The sequence below is a fragment of the Asterias amurensis genome, chromosome 10 (assembly GCF_032118995.1).
Source record: "Asterias amurensis chromosome 10, ASM3211899v1".
Taxonomy (NCBI): domain Eukaryota; kingdom Metazoa; phylum Echinodermata; class Asteroidea; order Forcipulatida; family Asteriidae; genus Asterias; species Asterias amurensis.
This window is the reverse complement of record NC_092657.1, coordinates 11,523,717-11,544,390: the sequence shown is the minus strand read 5'-3', so window position 1 is coordinate 11,544,390 and position 20,674 is coordinate 11,523,717. Positions and strand designations below refer to the sequence as shown.

General features: G+C 36.8%; 1 protein-coding gene and 1 non-coding gene across 3 annotated transcripts in view; both read left to right on the top strand.

Annotated features, from left to right (window-relative positions):
- The window catches only part of LOC139942933 (receptor-type tyrosine-protein phosphatase F-like), a 33,643-nt gene extending 20,502 nt beyond the window's left edge, over positions 1-13,141 (top strand). The window contains exons 21-41 of one of the 2 annotated variants that reach the window (XM_071939759.1): positions 1-25; positions 525-762; positions 951-993; positions 1,633-1,735; positions 2,577-2,656; positions 3,006-3,334; positions 3,789-3,876; positions 4,694-4,770; positions 4,881-4,917; positions 5,252-5,349; positions 5,671-5,793; positions 6,391-6,548; positions 6,853-6,988; positions 8,157-8,306; positions 8,513-8,612; positions 9,129-9,205; positions 9,519-9,650; positions 10,674-10,805; positions 11,325-11,476; positions 12,351-12,486; positions 12,912-13,141. The exon at positions 1-25 is cut by the window's left edge and continues 75 nt beyond it. In XM_071939759.1, the coding sequence (XP_071795860.1) occupies positions 1-25; positions 525-762; positions 951-993; positions 1,633-1,735; positions 2,577-2,656; positions 3,006-3,334; positions 3,789-3,876; positions 4,694-4,770; positions 4,881-4,917; positions 5,252-5,349; positions 5,671-5,793; positions 6,391-6,548; positions 6,853-6,988; positions 8,157-8,306; positions 8,513-8,612; positions 9,129-9,205; positions 9,519-9,650; positions 10,674-10,805; positions 11,325-11,476; positions 12,351-12,486; positions 12,912-12,998 (2,501 nt within the window). In that variant the 3' untranslated portion in view covers positions 12,999-13,141. Of the gene's footprint in view, positions 26-524; positions 763-950; positions 994-1,632; positions 1,736-2,576; positions 2,657-3,005; positions 3,335-3,788; positions 3,877-4,693; positions 4,771-4,880; positions 4,918-5,251; positions 5,350-5,670; positions 5,794-6,390; positions 6,549-6,852; positions 6,989-8,156; positions 8,307-8,512; positions 8,613-9,128; positions 9,206-9,518; positions 9,651-10,673; positions 10,806-11,321; positions 11,477-12,350; positions 12,487-12,911 lie in introns of both variants that reach the window. The other variant, XM_071939758.1, reaches the window with a different exon arrangement.
- A 7,213-nt stretch (positions 13,142-20,354) lies between these two features.
- On the top strand, positions 20,355-20,427 carry Trnay-aua (transfer RNA tyrosine (anticodon AUA)). Its single transcript has one exon. It is a non-coding gene; the product is annotated as a tRNA-Tyr (tRNA).
- Positions 20,428-20,674: the final 247 nt, after the last annotated feature.

Genomic DNA, 20,674 nt, shown 5'->3' with positions numbered 1-20,674 from the left:
GTACCAATGCTTCTAAATATACCAGGTAATTTGCTTATAAATGGTTATGTCATGAGAGGGGTAAGTTTAAAGGTATCCTCATTAATGCCGGTAACTCCACATATTGCATTGTTGCAGGGAATGTGTACTTATCCATACAGTGACTTAAAGGTATGCCAATGGTCAGAACTGACATTGTTTCACTATTCATGTTGTTTCGTACACACTAGCCGGCTCATATGCTATGATATCCTAGACTGGACCACAACACACGTAACTTAGGGGGTGTCACTCAATCTTGTCCGTGTCATTTTCGTAATTGGCAATGGTGGATGATACAATATTTCAAATGATACTCGTTAAATGAGGTTGAATTACCTGAAGATTCAAATAGCACAAACAAATCGTTTAAAATGGCAAAATGAACCATCTTAAACACGATGGGCACATAATCGTGGACCCATGTGCTGACATCGAACCCTACAATATGTCATAAGTATTTCAAATATTCTACATGCTCAGATGTCTTTCTTTCGAATTGGAAGTTCTTACCAGATTGGTGTGAAGAACATTGCTGGCAAAATATCCAAACGATCTGCGCCTGAATTTCGACACCATGGCGAGGATCCTTCTGCTTACGTTGCTGCTGAATTACCTGGAAGACTCCCAGGAAAGTTTGTCATTGGTGACAACATAACATACGGCAGGTACTGGAACCCACCTCTGCAAGAGGGCGCTGTGTACGAGATTTACGTCGGTGCTGTCAGCAGAATAAATGAAAAGGTATGCCGAAGCAAGTTATTATACGATCAAAGGAAGCCAAACAAGAACCATTAAGTATAATTGCATGTACCTTAACTTGCATTGTGTTTTGCAACCAAAACCAATTACCAATGTAGTACTGAAGTTTTTATTGCCTTAGTTATCCCCGATGCAAATTTGATATTAGTTTTCTTCTTCTTTTGCCATAGAGAGCAAGCGTAGTTTGGAATGACGACCCATTGACAGTTGAGGGTGAGTTTGATAAAATTTAAATTTAGTTAAATATCAGGTTGATCTCCGAGCCAGTTGCTGCAAACATTTTCCCCCCATATTTTCGCCAACAACGCACCATCCTTCCTAAAGAATCTCGTGCGTTACACAATCATCTTAATGTTATAAGAGTACAAGGTTATGAAACCACTGGTGACTGTACTTGGGTTAATTAATCATACCCCTTGAAGGTAACTCTTAAGATATCGTTCATTCCGAAAGTGGATTCAAGGAGTAAAGTTGAATCCGTAAAAACCGTATATAAATCAGAAACTGTTAGCACCCGGGAAAAAAAAAAAATGTTGGTATGCCATTATAGGGGCAAGAGGTACCCCACATGTTTCCATACTGTAATACACATTAAGGTAACACTTTTAAGACCACCCCTAAAAGTCATCTAAAGTTTGTGTATGAAATTCCAAGGACACACTAAAGACACAACAGAGGGGCGCGGGACACCATGCATCTTGCTCCATATCAAGCACAATAAGGAGTAACAAAGAGATGTCCTATATAACAAAGATACAGTAAAACCCGAACGAAAGTGCAATAAGCAAGTCATCTGCTATTCTTCGTAATTATTAAAATGTCATTGTATGCTCTTAATATTATATATCGTAGTGGATGGAGACTACTCGGAGCCTAACGCTGCTGGATCGGTTGTTGCCGTTATACTAATTCTTCTGGTGTTAGTGATCATTGTTTTGCTCGCCCTTGTTTTCATGTAAGTTTTAATTGTTTTGGTTGTCTTCAGGCAAAAGTAATAGTGTATAAGGAAAATGCTTTACTAGTAAGTAATAACTATTCTTACCCTGCTGTAACGTTGGTGGAAACTGTCCCCCTTTGTGCTGATGGTCCGTATCACCCCAGTCGGATTATTGCGTAATACTGCCTATAAGTGAGGGCAAAAATCAAAATGATACTTATTAGTTGCACTATAAGGATTATTGGGGAGTCGCGGCCGTTTGTTGACACAGCATATGGGGATCTGCTGGCTGGCAAGCTAACAATGCTACTGAATAATGCTAACCATCCGCTTCATGATGCGCTTGCCAGCCAGTTGATCCCAAGGTCTGGTCGTATGCGAGTGCCATATTCTGCGACAAACCGCTACCCATCCTCATTTATCCCTCGTGCAATAACATACCACAATCTCAATTTTAAACGTTAATTATAAATTATCGCCCAGTCTCCAGTAGTTTTCTTCTAAATTTTAAACGTTATAATAAATTTATCGCCCAGTCTCCGGTATTTTTCTTATCGCTTTTTAGTGGTTTTTCTTGTAATTGTATATAGCCATTGTCTGTTTTGTAATGTTTTTAATGTGTCAATGTTTTTACTGTATGTGAGCATTATAACTACCCTTTTGGGGATCTACTAAAGATTATTGTGTTGTATTGTATTGTATAATTATATTTAATATTTAAACAGTTTGAAGTTTAGGCCATATTGTGTATGAGTACCCTCCACGATGCTTTTGAACAAGCTCAAAGATGTCCCACCGAATTTATTACTTTTCAATTGTGTGCTCAATTAACTGGCTGTATACTTGTTTTCTCTTGAAGACGCCAGTGGAAAGAAGGAAAGGCAGTGGATGGGCAGAATGTTGTGAATGCAGTTTCTCAAAACCCACCAGACTATGAAGGTATGACGTTTCCAACAGTTTACTAATTAATAGTTCATTTTTGTCGAGGCAAAGTTAAGGTGGCATATGGGCCTAGACAAATGTTGCCACACTTATCTTTAAAGATAATTACTCCCACTAAAAGGCTTAATCACGAGTGTAGAGAGAAAACTTGGAAAAGTTTGAGAATGATCGAACAAATATAGTCCGCAACTTGTTTTGTTGACTTTCAGACACGTATTACAAACCACTTTAACCGACGTCGTCACACACTAGAAAACCTTTGTTGTGTAATTTGTTACTTAACGTAACAAAAAAAACCAAAAACAAAAACAGCAATTTAACTCCAAGAGTAACTTTACTTCTTCAGACATTGAGCTTTCAAATCGTGGCTGTGATGCAGCCGTTGACAAAGTGTCCCGTTCATCTACCGACCATTCCTCCGGACAGTCAGCCAGTATCCCCGGCCCATCTGCACCGAAATCACCCACTAAGGATCAGTCCGGTGCCGGTCCGTCAACATCCACCAAGCCGACTATTAAGCAGAAGCCGAATATTAGGTCCAGACCCAAGTCAAAGAGTGCTGTTAAGGGCGCATCTGGCTCATCAACTACGGGAGCCGTGACCATGACTGATCTAGCACGGTTTATCAAAGCAAGAAAGTCTGGAAAGATCAATGCATTTCAGCAAGATTTTGAGGTACATTTAACCGGTGTCTAACATTCTCCGCTTCTTAAAAGGGGTCGCCAAGTTGAAATTCAGTTCTGTTATGCAACGATTTTCTACTAGATAGATTCACTAAGAAGGTGGGGGAAGTTGCGCAAGTCTTATGTTAAAAGCCATCGTATTTAATTTAGTGCCCCAAGACTGCAAAATTTGTTATCATCCAAAATCACCAAACGACGTCACACTCCAAAAATATACATGTACTTGTTTTTATTGAATAGGAACACTGAAATTGAAATTCGATCAAAACAACTAGCGACTATAAGACCGTTTGACTCTTAAAAACTTCCTAAATGACTGTAAGAACCCATTTTTGTCTCCCATATAATGCTTTAAGATTCGCTCCGAAAGAATGAGTTTGAACAAAAATGCGTATTAATTCCCTCAAAATATTACAATTTGTTCTGTTACTATTCGTTTCTATAAGACGCTCCCACCTGCACCCAACCGTCCCCAGACGGTCGCATTGGATGATGCGAACAAGAAGAAGAACAGATACAAAAATATCTCTGCATGTAAGTACACGTTTTAATCCAGAGGTCTTTGGTTAAAAAGCAAGCTTTAGGCCTTGGTTCAACCCAACCTATTAAACACTAGCCCAATCACTTTCCACTGAGGCATACACTTTTTTTTGTATTCACTTCAAAATCAAGGCCCAGTTCATGATAACCAATCAGATTAGAAGAATCTACATTGTTTGGTATATAAAAGTAATATTGACTGCTTATTATTTGGGGGACAGTTGAAATTATAGGCCCTCGGTGATGTCAAAACCATGACTATGCCCTCAGCTTCGCTTCGGGCATAGTCATTGTTTTGACATCACCTTGGGCCTATAATTTTAACTGTGCCCCTCATAGCAGTCAATATTTCCATACTATATTTGATTAGTATGTTTGATAGATCCTTCTTGTATTTTATTCAAATAAAAATAAAATATAAAGCATGTATTGAATAAAAAAAATAAATAAATTCACGTCACATTGATTATACTTTTTGTTACAAATTTAACAACTAAATTTGAGTTTGCTGGTGACCTATCAAAACAAATTATTGACTAATATTGTGGTAGCTTTGGAAGGCCAGTGTCACTGACACCAGTGACACTCTGCTTCAACTTACTGCACATATTGCAAAATTTGATGCCAAAGTTTACAATTAATAAGTTATTCACTTCTTATGTGCAGTAATGACTAACGGTAGGTAACTTTGTAAAAATGTCTCATTGACATGTAAAGCAAAATTAACAATAATAACCACTGTTTTGTTTGGCTTTTCCTCAAGTCATTTAAACGTCACTGTTTTTTACATATATATTTTTTTCTTCTTCAGACGACCACTCACGTGTTGTGCTTGAGCCACTTGAAGGACATCCACATTCCGACTACATTAACGCATGTTACATTGACGTATGTGTGAATTTTTTATTTTATTTTTAACACTCCCACGATTAATAATCATGATAGTGCTTAATTTCTAGATGAGAACTCAGCTGATTTTTACTTTGAAATCTTTACAGGGATACAAGTACGATGCCAAATATATCGCATGCCAAGGTGAGTCAAATACAATCGATTTTAGAAGTACAAACTGTTAGTTTTTATATAAAAGAACCTTATTCCAAACATCGTGCCTTTTTGCTTAGAGCAAACTACCAATTGCAGACCCATTGTGATAGTAGTTCATTTAAAAGCAAGTGAGTTAGAAATCGGTCATGCGGATTAATCATCGCAGCGAGTCGTTTATGTTGTGAAAACCTGAACCACAACAAGAACCGGCAGGTACCTCGCGGGTTTGGGGCGGTTGGTTAAATTGACACGTGCTCCTTGGACTCAACTTCGCAGATAAAATGTTGATGAGTTATAAAACATTCTTTTGGTCATTAATTAGGTCCCACTCAGACGACTGTGAACGACATGTGGCGTATGGTCTGGCAGGAACGTGTGGGGAAGATCATCATGCTCACAAACCTCGTGGAGAATGGAAAGGTTACAACATTTGTTGTTTTCATTCGTCATTTGTAAAAACTGGTTTGCAGGTAAACTGAGAGCAAAACAACTGAAATCAATTCACAAGCTTACTTGATGACCGTGTAGATGTCCTAATGTTTATGAGTTAAAGGATGTGCTTCTGAGAAGTTTGTGCGGTTACACAAAGCTCATGGACAATCTTAATGGCATGCCGTAGGTCGCAGTGTTTGGCGTCATTACAAGCTTGGATAGATAATATGAGTGAAAAGAAAACATAAATTTCACTTTTTTTTCCCTTCCTTTTTCTGTATTAATGTTAATATGTTTTATATAATGCAGGATAAATGTGAGAAATACTGGCCAGACGTAGAGTCTTCCACTAATTATGGTGAAATTTTCGTCAGAAATGTTGAAGAAAAGACTAGTCAGACCTTCGTCTTGAGAACTTTGCACTTGTCAAAGGTAAGTTAACATGTTTTAAACACCTACCGTCTCGCGTCTGAATTTATCTATCAAACGAGTTCGAATTTTCTAATCATTTATGTATTTTTTTCATCGTTTTCAAAAAATGTATTTCGACCATAGCTCTATGATTTTGGCCTAACTGTTTATAGGGGTGTTTAAAAGCAGTGGACACTAGTGGTAATTACTCAAAATAATTATCAGCATAAAATCTCACTTGGTAGCGAGTAATGGGGAGAGGTTGATAGTATAAAACATTGTTAGAAACGGCTCCCTCTCCTGTAATGTAGTTTTTGAGAAAGAAGACATTTTCCACGAATTTGATTTCGAGACCTCAAGTTTAGAATTTGAGGTCTCGAAATCAAGCATCTGAAAGCACACTTCTTCTTTCATAGTTATCTCGCAACTCCGACGATCAATCGAGCTCAAATTTTCACAGGTTTGTTATTTTATGCATATGTTGAGATTACCAAGAGAGAAGACTGGTCTTTGACATTTACCAATGGACAGGTGCCCATTTTCTTTAAGCGACAGGCTGCTTAAATCGTGTTGAATTTTTTTATGTATAATAAAATGTACTTTATTTCCACTTTACAGAGCAGCGAGCCCGAGGGGGAATACCGTGAGATTCTGCAATATCATTACATCACGTGGCCTGATATGAAACCACCTGAGTCTTCATCCCTTCTACAATTTATTGGACGAGTACACGCCTCAGAAACAACCCAGCATGGTCCTACTATCGTGCACTGCAGGTATACTCACACTAAATATAGACCTTTATCATGATGCTACCATCTTCGTCATGTTCTCTCTATTCAATAACAGTAATGAATGTCAACATTCATTGTAAGAAAAGGAACCAGACTATATCTTCCCCCAACCTCGGTTTGGTTACATTGATTTGAATTTGAGGAAACCAAGATGGCCTCCCATGATGAAGGTATATTGTTTCGTCCCTGCCGTATCAACAAAGTAAGAGAAAACAATTTGCCTTTCCTTTTACTATTAATTACTGTTTTAGCAACTATTGTAAACTGTTTTTTGTGATTTAACTAGTGCCGGAGTTGGCCGAACTGGAACCTACATAGCATTGGATGCCATGATGGAACAGGCTCAGGCAGAAGGACAGGTCGATGTACTCAGCTTTGTGCGTAACATGAGGGACAAGCGATACCTGATGGTTCAAACTGTGGTACGGGCACAACTTTTAATAATTGTAATTAATTAATTAATTCATTAATTGACGAATTTTCACAAGTCATCTCCCCATGAAAGTTAGAGTGCTTTAGTTTAATGCTTTGACATAATTGCTTTTGATTAGATTAATCATGTATTCAAAATCCAACGAGAACCCCGTTCAGGACACTTGTGTCCTTGAGCAAGGTAACGTTCGGCACCGGGAGGGTGTTAACGGTGTCAGATGCAATTGTGTCCGCCATGCAATACTGTGTCTGGGGCTATGCAAAAACCCTCCGGTGGACATGTACATGACTGTGCGCGCATAAGCAAGCGTGCATGCACTGAACCTACGTATGCAGCATGAATATTCACGTGTTTTATGATTGCAGCGAATAAAATAACCAACGGCCGAACATTTCCCATGTCATTCATGACATGCACTTAGCTTGTAAAACAATGGCAACGTGTTCCGCCGACCAAGGGTGTTTAATTTACTGCAAGGACAGTTTTGCACGGGGCGGACACAACTGCATATGCAAATGTGTCCGGGCGGACACAATTGCATTATGCAGCAGCGTCCGGGCGGACACGATTGATATGTCAAACCGTCCGGCGGACATTTAGTGCATATGCAGTAATGTCCTCGGATAGTATTGCATAGAGGACATAATTGCATGCCACACCGGCACTATTATAGCTATTGCCTAACGCAACTGTTAACATAAACTAATTGAACTTACTACTGACAAGCAACCATGCAACAAAAGTTATATTAAAAATAAACTTCTCTTTCACGCGGTCAGTGCCTCATTCGTGTTTAACCAGAACTTCTTTTCAAAGTTGCCGATGAGGAAACGAGTTTAATTATGTTGATTATTTTCTTTATTAATGTTAGCACCATAAGTGATCAAGCCCTGTCCTGCTGGGAGAATGATTGACACCCCCATTGAGTTGCAATTAATTATTATCCTAATCCTATTCAGTTCGTTATACAAATTTTGTTCGACTTGTAATACAATCGCTGCACACACAAGACAAGTCGCCCTTGGCGGGAGTTGTCTTGGTGGTTTCATGACCTGGTTTTGTGATCCTTAGGAGTCAGAGTAAAGAGCTCTTTTAACATTGAAAGTGACTTAAAAGAGTACGTTATTATTGAATTATTCAAATTCTCATTTATACAGGGTCAGTTCAAATTCATCTACGAGGCTTTGTTGGAGTCCAGTCTGTCCGAGAACACCGCCATCTCAGTGGATCGATTCCTACAAGATCTTATTAAACTGAAAAAGCGTGATAAGAAAACTGGAACAAACGGCATGGAAGACCAATTCCAGGTATACTCAAAGTTCCTTGGAGAGCACCAAATAGTCTTTACAATGCACCTAATGTGAGCTTTGTGTGTTCATATTTTGTTTCTGCCTTCATAACGTGGTCAATAATCAAAGACAATTTCTAGTCGTGTGCCTATTCTTTACCATCTGCACTTGTTTGTCGTTGTAATGACTTATGTTAATGATCAACCAAACTACTTTCGTAACAGATGTTAGATACTTTCACTGCATCAATGAGTGACGACCAGTGCTACGGCGGGAGGCAGCCTGACAACGCAGACAAGAACAGATTTGAGGATTGCATTCCAAGTATAACTTTTTCATATAATAATTTGTTTTCTGTTAGTATAGTGAACCAAGAAACAGGAGCCGTCAAAAAAAAAGGCAAATTCATTTTTAACTTTAATGTAGTTTACACCTGGATTCAAAGGTGAAGCTTCACACAACATAGTCACCGTGTTCACCTAAAATAGTATGACATTAAATTAACATTCGAGGCAGCCGAGGTAAACACTTCAACCTCGCATTATGTAAATCAAATTGTTGAGAAACATCATCGAGCAGTAAAACATATTTGTGATTAGACTATAATTCATATACATGGCCAGTCGCGAAACATTATGCCCTGACTTCTTGACAAAGTAACAACAAGTAAGCATGGAAGTAGTTAATCAAACAACTTCTGAACTTTGCTTTCCATATCGCATTTTCTTTGAAAATTATTATAAAGCTGGGTAAAGAAAGTGTTAAACAATTTACAAAGGGTCAAATCAACCCGTCATTAAGATACAATATAAGCTAAAATAGTCTCTGATACCTTGCTAGGGGACAGCACCAGACCATATCTGATGACAACAGGTGACGAAGGTAGTACTAACTACATCAATGCTACATTCTTAGAGGTAAGTTGTATTTACAAAATGGTATCCAACCAACTTGTTGGAGCAATCCGCGGATTTCCATTGATTGATCACTTTGTAATTTGTTAAGTGCATGCTATGCCGATTGTTTTCATTCAAAAGTGTGGTTTGACATGCAATGCTATACATTCTTAGAGGTATGAGGATACCAGTATTATATGTTACTGACATCGATGGTATCCAGCCAACTGGCTGGAGCAGATCAAAGATTGTCATTTATTGATCAGTTTGAACTTTGCTGAGTGCTATGCCGTTTGTGTTCAATCGAACGTGTGATTTTACTTTGTATATCCAGGGTTCCAGAGGCAAGCACTCCTACCTGGCTACACAAGCTCCTCTACCAAGCACGATGGGTGATATCTGGCGGCTGGTGTTTGACTACAAATCTTCCTGTATTATTATGCTCAACTCCATGGATAATGACCCGGTGTGTGAACAAACATAAAGTTTTCTTATAAATGTATTCTTTAAATTAAATTTATTTCGAACAGTAGTACTTCACAAAAAGATTTCATTACATTGACAATATGACACATAACTAACTATGAATTGTTTTTTTTTGCAATACCATAACCTTGTTCTGGAAACAAACTGGAACAATTTTATCTTTGAATAGCTTTGAAATGCATATTATACTGTTAAAAAGGCAGTGTACACTATTGGTAATTACTCAAAATAATTATTAGCATAAAACCTTTGATGGTATAAAACATTGTGAGAAACGGCTTCCTCTGAAGTGCCATACTTTTCGAGAGAGAAGTAAGTTTCCACGAATTTGATTTCGAGACCCCAGATTTAGAACTTGAGGTCTCGAAATCAACCATCTAATTTCACACAACTTCGGGACAAGGGTGTTTTTTCTTTCATTGTTATCTCGCAAGTTCGATGACCGATTGAGCTCAAATGTTCACAGGTTGTTATTTTATGCAAATATGTTGAGATACACCGACTGTGAGGGATAGTCTTTGACAATTACCAATGAATTTACAGTGGACTTTCAACTAAAGTTTATTATTCCGGAAATCATTACTGTAAACTTACACTTAAATTGCGAGATAATAATGAAAGTAAAAACACCCTTGTCACACGAAGTTGTATGATTTCCGATGCTTGATTTCGAGACATCAAATTCTAAATCTTGAGGTTTCGAAGTCAAATCTATGGAAATTACTTCTTTCTATAAAACTACGTCCCTTCAGAGGGAGCCGTTTCTCACAATGGTTTATTCCATCAACCTCTCCCCATTACTCGTTACCAAGTAAGGTTTCATGCTTATAATTATTTTGAGTAATTACCAATAGTGTCCACTGCCTTTAAAATAATGTGAGTAGATTTTGTTACCAGGTGGAAGTTAATGTCATTATTGGATTATATAGGTTGTTTTTTACTTATGAAATAAGTAAACAGAAATGACTCATCTATTGTTTTTGTTTGCCCCACTCATCAGCAGACCATACCACAGTACTGGCCGGAGGAGGGCAGCATGAGTTTCGGACCACTGACTGTCAAGTTACTGAGTGTGGATCAACGCGACGAGGACATGGTCGTGCGACGGTTCGGCATCACGTACCCACTTAGAAATGTCAGTATTTGTTGCAACAAACAATTGTAGCTATGTTAATGTTGTTTGTCTATTTTTTTTGTAAACTTCTGTTTATACGTTTTCCGAGTGTTGTGTGAACGCACGTAAAAGAACCCAGTGCATTTTCATTCAGTCAGTCATTCATTTATTTTTATTTTTACCACACACACATCGAAAATATTGGCAGCATAATGCGCCATTGTTAACCATTACATTGTGCTATGTAAAAGGAATACGTATCACAATCCAGTCCCATCATTGCAGGAAAATACTGTATGACTTTAAAATGTAAACCTAGTGTGACAGATGTGCGTGCTATATTATAAGAAGCCACTCTTATTTAAACTATTTAAAATGAAAACCCCCACTTGGCTGGAAAAAAATATATAAAACTGTGGCTTTCCATCTGGTTTCTTAATTAAATTTTTAAGTAGGCCTACATTTGTTTAGACCTAATCTTGCACAAAAGTCCTCGTGTAATTACTTTGTTTCATTCTAATTGAAAACATTAATTAGCAGAAAGAGTTGCAGACTGTATGGCATATCCAGTTCCTGCAGTGGCCCAACAAGAAGGACATCCCCAGCTCGCCGTCTAGTCTCCTTAAATTGATTGAGGCTGTCAACACGTGGACGGAGGAGCATCCTGATGGACCACTCACAGTCCACTGCATGTAAGTCTCGCTTAAAGGTAGTGGACACTATTGGTAGCTAGTCACTCAAAATAGTTATTAGCATGAAACCTTACTTTGTAACGAGTAATGGGGAGAGGTTGGTAGTATAAAAACATTGTGAGAAACGGCTCTCTCTGCAGTGACATAGTTTTTGAAAAAGAAGTAGTTTTCCACGAGTTTTCCACGTGATTTCGAGACCTCAGAATAAGATTTTGAGGTCTCGAAATCAAGCATCTGAAAGCACACAACTTCGTGTGACAAGGGTGTTTTTCTTTTATATTTGTCTCGCAACTTCCACGACCAATTTTAGCTCCAATTTACAAGGTTTTTTTTGTTACTAAATACATTTGTTGAGATACAGCAGGTGAGAAGACTGGTCTTTGACAGTTACCAATAGTGTCCATTGTCTTTAACACCAGATTGGTTTTAAGTGTTTGGCTAGTGGCAAATGTGAACGATAAAACCAAAAAACCTTTTGGGTAGCAACACAAATCGCGTAAAAACCCAAAGGGAAACGGAATGGGTAATTTTAAAGTTTTAAGTAAAAATTAAGTACATATTATTTTTAATTAAGGTTCAACCAATAAAAATGTACTAAAATTGTATCGTTAATTTGGGTGTGACCTCTGGCTACAGCAAGGGTCTATGGCTTCTGAATGTCACACAGAACAAACATATTTACAACAGGAAAAAAAAACATCCATATGGCTAGATAGCTCAGTTACTAAAACCCGAGGTCGTTGGTTCTAATTCCGCATTTGTCTTAGTTCAATCTTAAATCATGTTTTTACAAGGTATTGTCAGTTGCTGAGTAACCAAACACTTGTTTTAGAGTTGTTCGTTTACCTGCTATTACAATTATTCTCTTTGTCAGTGACGGAGAGGGTTGCAGTGGGACATTCTGCACCCTAGTCACCCTCTTAGATCGACTAGAGCAGGATGGGGTTATTGACGTCTTCCAGGCAGTTAAGAAACTCCGCTCAACTCGAGCTGGAATGGTCAAGACATTGGTAAGAACATTCAAAATATTACGGTCCTGCATAAAACAGTACAACAACAACATTTGACCTAGCTGAAAAAAGTCAGTAACTCTCAAATTTTGTTCGACTGTATTTTTTTGAGAAAACAAAAAGAGGGTGCTGTTGCAAAGAAGGACAATTTGTAAAATCACTGCACAAAAAAACATGATTTGTGTGGGCTTCCCCAATATGAAATCAAACTGATAGTTTAAGTTGTCGTGCTTAATTAAACTGGGTCAAGAGTGGTAAGTGCTAAAGAGCCCGACGGATTGCCAACAACAAACATCGTTCACCACATAATGTTTGCCTTGAAATTACTGGAAGGCGTGAGAATAATCTAACCGTCAAAATTTGTTGATGAAATGCATTTTTATGTTAAGTGAGTTATTTTGTTTTTCTGTGGTTCTTTATTTCAGGCTCAGTACCAGCTGTGCTATCAAGTGGTCAAGTCGTACCTGGATGAAGCTTCATCGTCAACTATCTATGAGAACGTACACCGTTAAACGGGATCACATTGCATGCATTAAAGTCTCGGTTTGGCTGCGTAAATTGCTCATATCATTATCAAGTATTGCCTATGCATATAACAAGTTTTTTTTTTATAATTAGGTGTATTGATTAAAAAGTATATACATTTGCATATACAAGATTGGTTGGTTACAATAAGTTAAAGTCATGTGCTTAATTGCTTTAATAACCATGACAGATTTCTATGTTGACCATTTTACACAAAATAATGATTACCAAGGAATTGTTCTAAATCATGAGGAGTCAGTCCATTTCCCCTACCGAAAAACCGAAGTGGTTGTGCTAAGGCAAAACAGTGTACGCTAGTCTCTGGTATGCATTGATAAGCTGAAATGTCAAGTATCAGCAATGTGAACAATTTTCATAGAAAAGTAATTTGCCTCAATACTGAAAACTAAGGTCACAACTGTGTTATACTCATAGACTTATTGTTGTCACACAGCGCTGCAGTTATTCATGTTTCCAGATAGGAATAAAACCGCGTGTGTATGCAACCAACGGAGGAATCTTAGTCAATCCAGAGTGACAGTCCGACAAAATCACAATGAAATGATTGTCCATTCGGAGACGATTGTTGCTTGGCGGTTCATAGTTATAGTACACAAAGAAAATGTTTCAAATGATTTGAGCAAAATCACATTAGGTTAGACTACGATGATGACATATGACCTAGGCATAATTTCGAATTTTAAATGAACTCTCGTTTAATCAAGAACACATAAGATTAAAGTCACCTGGAAGTGGTGTTTTTTTTCAAAATAAAGCTTTTGTCACTAATATATGTGTTTTAAAGAGTGGAATGTGATTAAACAGTAAACTAAGGTTAAAACAAAAATATTTCTTATGTTATTTACAAATATAAGAGTAGATACCGACCCGAGAGGGCGCTATTCGTGGCCTCAATTGAGGCAGACTTTGCCTGCAATGCGTAGAGTAAACACACTTGCAAAGTATACATGCACGGTCCAAGTCGTAAGTTTGTACGTTTCAATTTTTTAGTCAATGCCGACCATGTGTATTGCTGCTGAATGCAGAAAAACACTCATTGAAACGTACAAACTCACGACCTGGACCGTACATGCACTTTGCACGTGTGTTTACTATACGCATGGCAGGCAAAGTCTGCCTCGATTGACGTCACAAAATGGGTAGGCGGAGTCAGCCCCCCCAAAAAACTCTATACATTTTTTAAATATATAAATCGTGACAAACAATTACTAGAGCAAATGTTTTATTGTTCGTAAGCATATATACACTCGATCTTATGTTTGAGAGAAAAAAATATATATTTCCAGGTGACTTTAAACAATGAAACTGCATGGAAATGCCGTGCACAATCACAGCTAAACAACTTTAAAGTTGATTTGAGTGATTGTGTTAAACACATACAAGACAATTGAGGGCGATATGCTTATGGGGACTTTCGTACAGTGACGCCAAAAGGGGACGATGATCATATTTTTGAGGTGATTTAAAATTTATAATAGTGGATATGATATACTTGCATGAGCAACATTATTCCATATGCTTTAAGACATATTTGAATGCATAATTATACGCAGACGCATTGAGTTAAATCATATGTAAATCAAAACTCGGCTTTAAATTGTTTCTTTCTTAGCAATACTTATTTAATTGTTCTGGACTTTTGTGTTTGTTTGTTTTTCTTTGGGGAGGGGGGGGGGGTGGTGGGTGTTTAAAGTGAATATTAATTTTGTATTATCCAGTCCAGAATTTACTTCGGAGAAACCGAAGACAAGTCTACACCTGTTTTGCACACACGCTTTGTTAGCTTCATTTGATCGGGTGTGAGCCATCTACTTACATAGATTGTACATACAGCGTCTTAAAGGCAGTTTTTGTTCGTGTTTTTGTATTAGGTGTTCTTCTTCTTCTTCTTCTTCTTCTTCTTCTTCTTCTTCTTCTTCTTCTTCTTCTTCTTCTTCTTCTTCTTCTTCTTCTTCTTCTTCTTCTGAACGTCACTTGTCCGCTAACAAAAGCGCCTTTCCAAAACTTGTATGAACTTGAAACTTAACACATATTTAGATATTTTTTACTAGAGTAATCATGTTGTTTTGACAGTTTTTGCAATTTGACTAATTTATTACAAATGTTGAAAACAAACCAAGGTGTAATATTTGTTTTTTAAACCAGGCTTTAACTCCCGGAAACCGAACACCTTGATTTTGTTCACAAACTCTCAATCTCTAGTTTTGTTTCATTATTATCTCGCAACTTCGACGACCGATTGAGCTCAAAAGTGTGAAGACTAGTCTTTGACAGTTACAAATAGTGTCTACTGTCTTTCAGGCTGTATCAAGACACATTTATTCAGGAGTAATAATAGTCCTTGTGTTTTACATTTAACTTTTACTCAGATGCTGTTATAGTAATGTGCAGTATTTTGAAGCAAATATGAAAACGAACACTTTTAACTTATAAATGGAAAAACTATTTTTTTAAGAATTGAGAGGTATGCTAACATTTGGGGTGGGTTCATATTTCAGAGAGTTGTTAACGGGCTGATATAAAGCTACAATGGCAGTTAGAGTGACACAGTCTGTATCAAACTATTTAAACTGGTATTACGGATTCAGGAACCCACCATTAGCGGCGCACCTACTCCCACAAACATTTGGTAGGGGTTAATCAATTGGAAAATCTATAATGAGAGTACATTTATTGTTGCACTAGCCAAGGGTTTGATTTGAGCAATTTAATCAAAATAAAGTATTAACTATAATTTTTTACCATAGAATTAAATTGGAGCATTAAAGGGACATTACAGAATTGTTTTTTGCTAACAAAACAGTTGCTGGCATTGTAAGCACTTTATGTAATCCACCATATACATAATTTGACCAACCTGTAGAAGTTCGAGATCGATCGGCCATCTGGGTCACGTAATTCGTTATGATAGAATTAATGTATTTTATTTGGTTGGACCGTTTTGTCATAAAAGGACCGGTCGAAGTCTTATATAGCGCACGTATCTACCAAACAAGGTACTCAATGCGCTGAGTATTATACAAACTTTCAGAAGGATAGGTTATTGCAGTGATGAATTCGAATACCCAATTATTTAGCACCTTAAAAGGGTTTACAAGGTGCTACGGCGCATACAGCAAACACAGCCAGGAACACCGGGGCTAACCCCTTTTCTTTTCGAATAGCGCACTGGGTTCTTATAATGCGTTACACAACGCATGGGAACAACGGTTCTACTTCCCATCCGAGACCTAACTTTGCGGTTACCCTACGTTGTCAGTTTGTGTGCCAAAAGTAATGAAATTGCCAACTGCCTTGAAGCCAACGATCACACACAAGTTTACGATCAAGAACCTGGGTAGTGGCAGCAGAGGGATTACATAGGGATATGACTGTTTCACGCCAGAATGTATGTGTTTGTTTCATGTTTCAGGTTTATGTTACTAAACATTAGGCTGTACACAATAATACAATGGAAAAATAATCATTGGAACATAATAGTGGGGGAGGTCAGAAAATAAGCCTAAGCTGGTACAATGTCTGGCCCCTTCATAAAGAATACATATAATTCTTGAAACGGCTTGAGTAGTTTTTTTAATACCAACATTGGTACTGAGACAGGACATTTTAAGACCCGAGCCGTTTGCAATACACACAAAACAAGACTACATTCGACAAAACTTGATCACATTTCAGTACTTCATGTACGTGGTTTATTTCAGTATTAACAAACAATCATTATTTAGGTGTTGAAATGTATTTAACCCTCCTACTCTTAGTGCTATTTTCCAGTTGGAATTTATTCAACAACAGAGCTATTGTACAGTAACACCGCTGAGCGAAATAATGAATGTGTATATAATTTAGTTACACAATGTGTCATAACTGTAGGCTGGCATCGGTTTTAATATCAGTCAGAAACCACACTGGGTTTTACTGAATGGTCTAACAGTAGAAAGGTTAACATTGTAACCAGTCAATAATATACAAATATAGTATTGGAAATACAAATAAAGTACTGGAAGTTAACAAACTAGTTCCCTCGGCTTCGCCTCGGGAACTAGTTTGTCAACTGTCAATACCTCGGGCAGCTAATATCGACTAGTCATCCTCAAACCATGTTATATTTGTTTTACTATACTTCATACATATTCTGTTACCGGAACATGAGTTTTGATCAACAGCGAAAATGATGACTTTGAAACAAAATGCACATGATAAGTTTGATCATGTGTTGGATGTCGCCTAGAGTGCGCTGTTCGTGCGTGTATACAAAACGGTGCCACGATCAATAGCGCCCGGGGATGACGTCGCGCAATGGTAGTGCGCATGACAAGTAGAATAGCTCCCGAAGAACTATTACTTGTCTTGCGCGTTTACCAATTGCGTGGATACTCACGTGCGCGCTCGATAGTTAGCAAAATTAACACCTGCCACGTGGTGATGAACGGACCAATGAGAACTCGACTCTCGGACATGAATGTGTATGAGGTGTAGTAATATTAATTAAACTTCAATTGGTCTTTATATCAAATGCAAATTTGTATGTGTCACGCATCAAGTCAAATTTTTCAAATCAGCACAAAGTCTTTGGATTACTTTTGCTTTATGTCTTTGTTCGAGCAAAGCTATACACAAAATTGACTTTGTTTATAAGAGCAAACTCTTAAACTAATAAAATCTGTAGAAAGCCGATAATATGGTTCAAGTAATTTGAATTGATAAATGTATTCCATTATGAACCAACTTGTCAGCCAATCTGTGATCTTCACTTAAATCTATAATGTTCCTGTAATTGTATAGAACTACTTGGTGTTGAGTTACTTTCCATTGATTGTGGTGAACTATGTTTTTTTATGAAATTGAACTGCTTTTAATTGGGGTTGAAGACTTGCGACTGAAAGTACAGAAGATGTGACTTTTTATGTATAAAAGCTATGAACATCAATCTATGAAATTATAACTGTCACTGATTTGTTTGCCATTCATAAACAATCCCCTGACTGATTGCAAACAGCAAAAAGTCCACCAGTCATATCACCAGATTCACATTTTGTACATCTGGAGACAGAGAAGCAATTTAAAGTGATTTAAGTAGTTTGTTCAATAACACTACAGTGGTTGAAGATCAATTCCAGTACAATACAATAACAACAAAACTTTGACAAAATATATTCATATATTGCATTTTGTAAACTTTTGATGATAATAAATTTGACCAGCATCCAGAAGCTTGAAATTAAATGATTATCTTTTGATTGATACTTGAGAATACTAATAATGTCAGTAGGTCATTAAAAATGCAGGTTTCCAAAACACTGATGCAAGAATTACAATACTTCAAAGCTTCTTCGTTTCCATCTTGCATGAACATTCATTCCACTGTCTGATAACATGACTTCGTGAAACTATTACAAAACTAATTTATTTAAGGCAAAAAAGAAGAAGAAAAATTGTACCTCCTATCACATTAATAAATGTTTGTTTTTGCGTATAAAACCTTTACGTGTTTAAATAATTACCCAAACACCAATGTCATATTCCTCATCCGTAATATATAGGTAACACAATACAATATGAAGTTAAATATTATGTCTAAAAGATACAATTTTCTGAATTCCAGATTAAATAATTATTCAATATTCAAAAACAGTAAATTGTGGTCAGTAAAAATAAAACTTTTCAAAATCAAAACACAAACTTTTTTTAATATTTTTTTTTTAGTAGCACTTCAAGGCTCCGGGTATCTTAAGAGAAAAAAAAAAAAAAAAAAAAAAAAAACCGTCAGAATAAAACAAAAAAAATGAAGCACTGATCCCACCTGAGTAATTTAATTTGTTTTTAACAAAAGTACAACTATTTAAATATTTTATTAGCTTACTTTATATATGAAAAACGTACCAACTCAGTAATGTCTTACCTAAATCTGTTTTTGTTTTAGGATCTTAAACTAAAACAGCAGCACTACTCCTCTTTCCAAGTTTTTTTGTTAAATATTAATGCATACATTGAGAACACATTTCTAAATGTTGTATCAATACATCACTATTCGACTATAAATTTATCATCTACATTACTTAGCATATTTCAAAAAGTGTTGATCCAAATCTAGAAAGTGAACTAAACAAGTATCTTTTCCCTGTGAGTCCACCTACGTGAAACCACTTACAATGTGTCTTTTAAAATCTGAATGATATTCTTTTGTAAGCACTTAATTGACAACAACATTCACTAGATTTAAAGGCAGTGGACACTATTGGTAACTACTCAAAATAAGTATAAAACGTTACTTGGTAACAAGTAATGCGGAGCTGTTGGTAGTATAAAACATTGTGAGAAACGGCTCCCTCTGAAGAAAGATAGTTTACGAGAAAGAAGTAACTTTACACGAAATTTTGATTTCGAGACCTCAGCTTTAGAGTTTGAGGTATCGCAAGCACCTGAACGCACACAACTTTGTGTGACAAGGTTTTATTTTCTTTCATTATTGTCTAGCAACTTTGACGACCGACTGAGCTCAAATTTTGACAGGTCTGTTATTTTATGCAAATGTTGAGATACACCAAGTGAGAAGACTAATCGATGACGATTGCCAATAGTGTCCAGTGTCTTTAAATAATTTAGAATAACTATAAATTTAGTCTTCTAAACTTTGTGCTTAAACATTCCGTTATTTTCTCTCAAAACCGCATTGAATCAGGAAAACCACATTAGAACATCGAATGATCAATGTCCATTTACATTTGTGTGAAAAAATTAACAATCTTGCTAAATACGATTCCTCTCAGTAAATTTAATAATTGTAAATTGGTGCTGAAAAAGTAAAAATAAAGTTATTAGAATTATTTCAAAAATATAAGAGAACACGTTTTGTTTTGTAGTATCAAACACCAGAATAAACTCTAAAATATTTGTGAGACATTTTCTACTGAAATAGTCATACGTTCTCACTCTAGTCAAATGAATGACTGCTTGCTTAAAACTCTCTGTTTGGTAGTTTAAATCAAATAACTTTGATGAATACTTGAGCAAAACATACCCATAAACACACCGAGCATACACCGCTAAACTAAATTTAAGCAAATCGAAAAATTCAAAAGTATCCATGACTTCAAATTTAATTTCAAATCACAATGTTTTTAGTTCTTGCAAATATTCTCAGACTAACTACCCTTTTTTTCAAACCAATATTATGCTTAAAACTTGATTATTTCCTCAACGAACCTGAAAGTTTACAACTTCTCTTGTCTCTAGAGATGTTCAATTTGCAAATTTTATATATTATATCGTTGCGGTACCCGCTGCCAAAACATAGGGTTCGAACTGCCTCTAGCAACCGGGCATCCTCGGTAGTCTAGTTGGTAAGACACTGCTCTATAATTGCAAGGGTCGTGGGTTCGAATCCCACCCGAGTAACATGCCTGTGATATTTTTTCACAGTACTCTGGAAAGTACTGAGTATACAGTGCTAACACACATCGGTGTAAGGGTAAACACCAAAATTAATATTCTCTTGACTTGTTGTTAAAAAAGGTAACACTTTGGTATTGAACTTTGAAATAAGTGTAAATCTATTTCCGTCGGAAAGCTCACTTGATGATAATAATAATATCCAGTTTTTATAGAGCGCTTTTTACACCCAGAGGGCGTCTCAAGGCGCTTC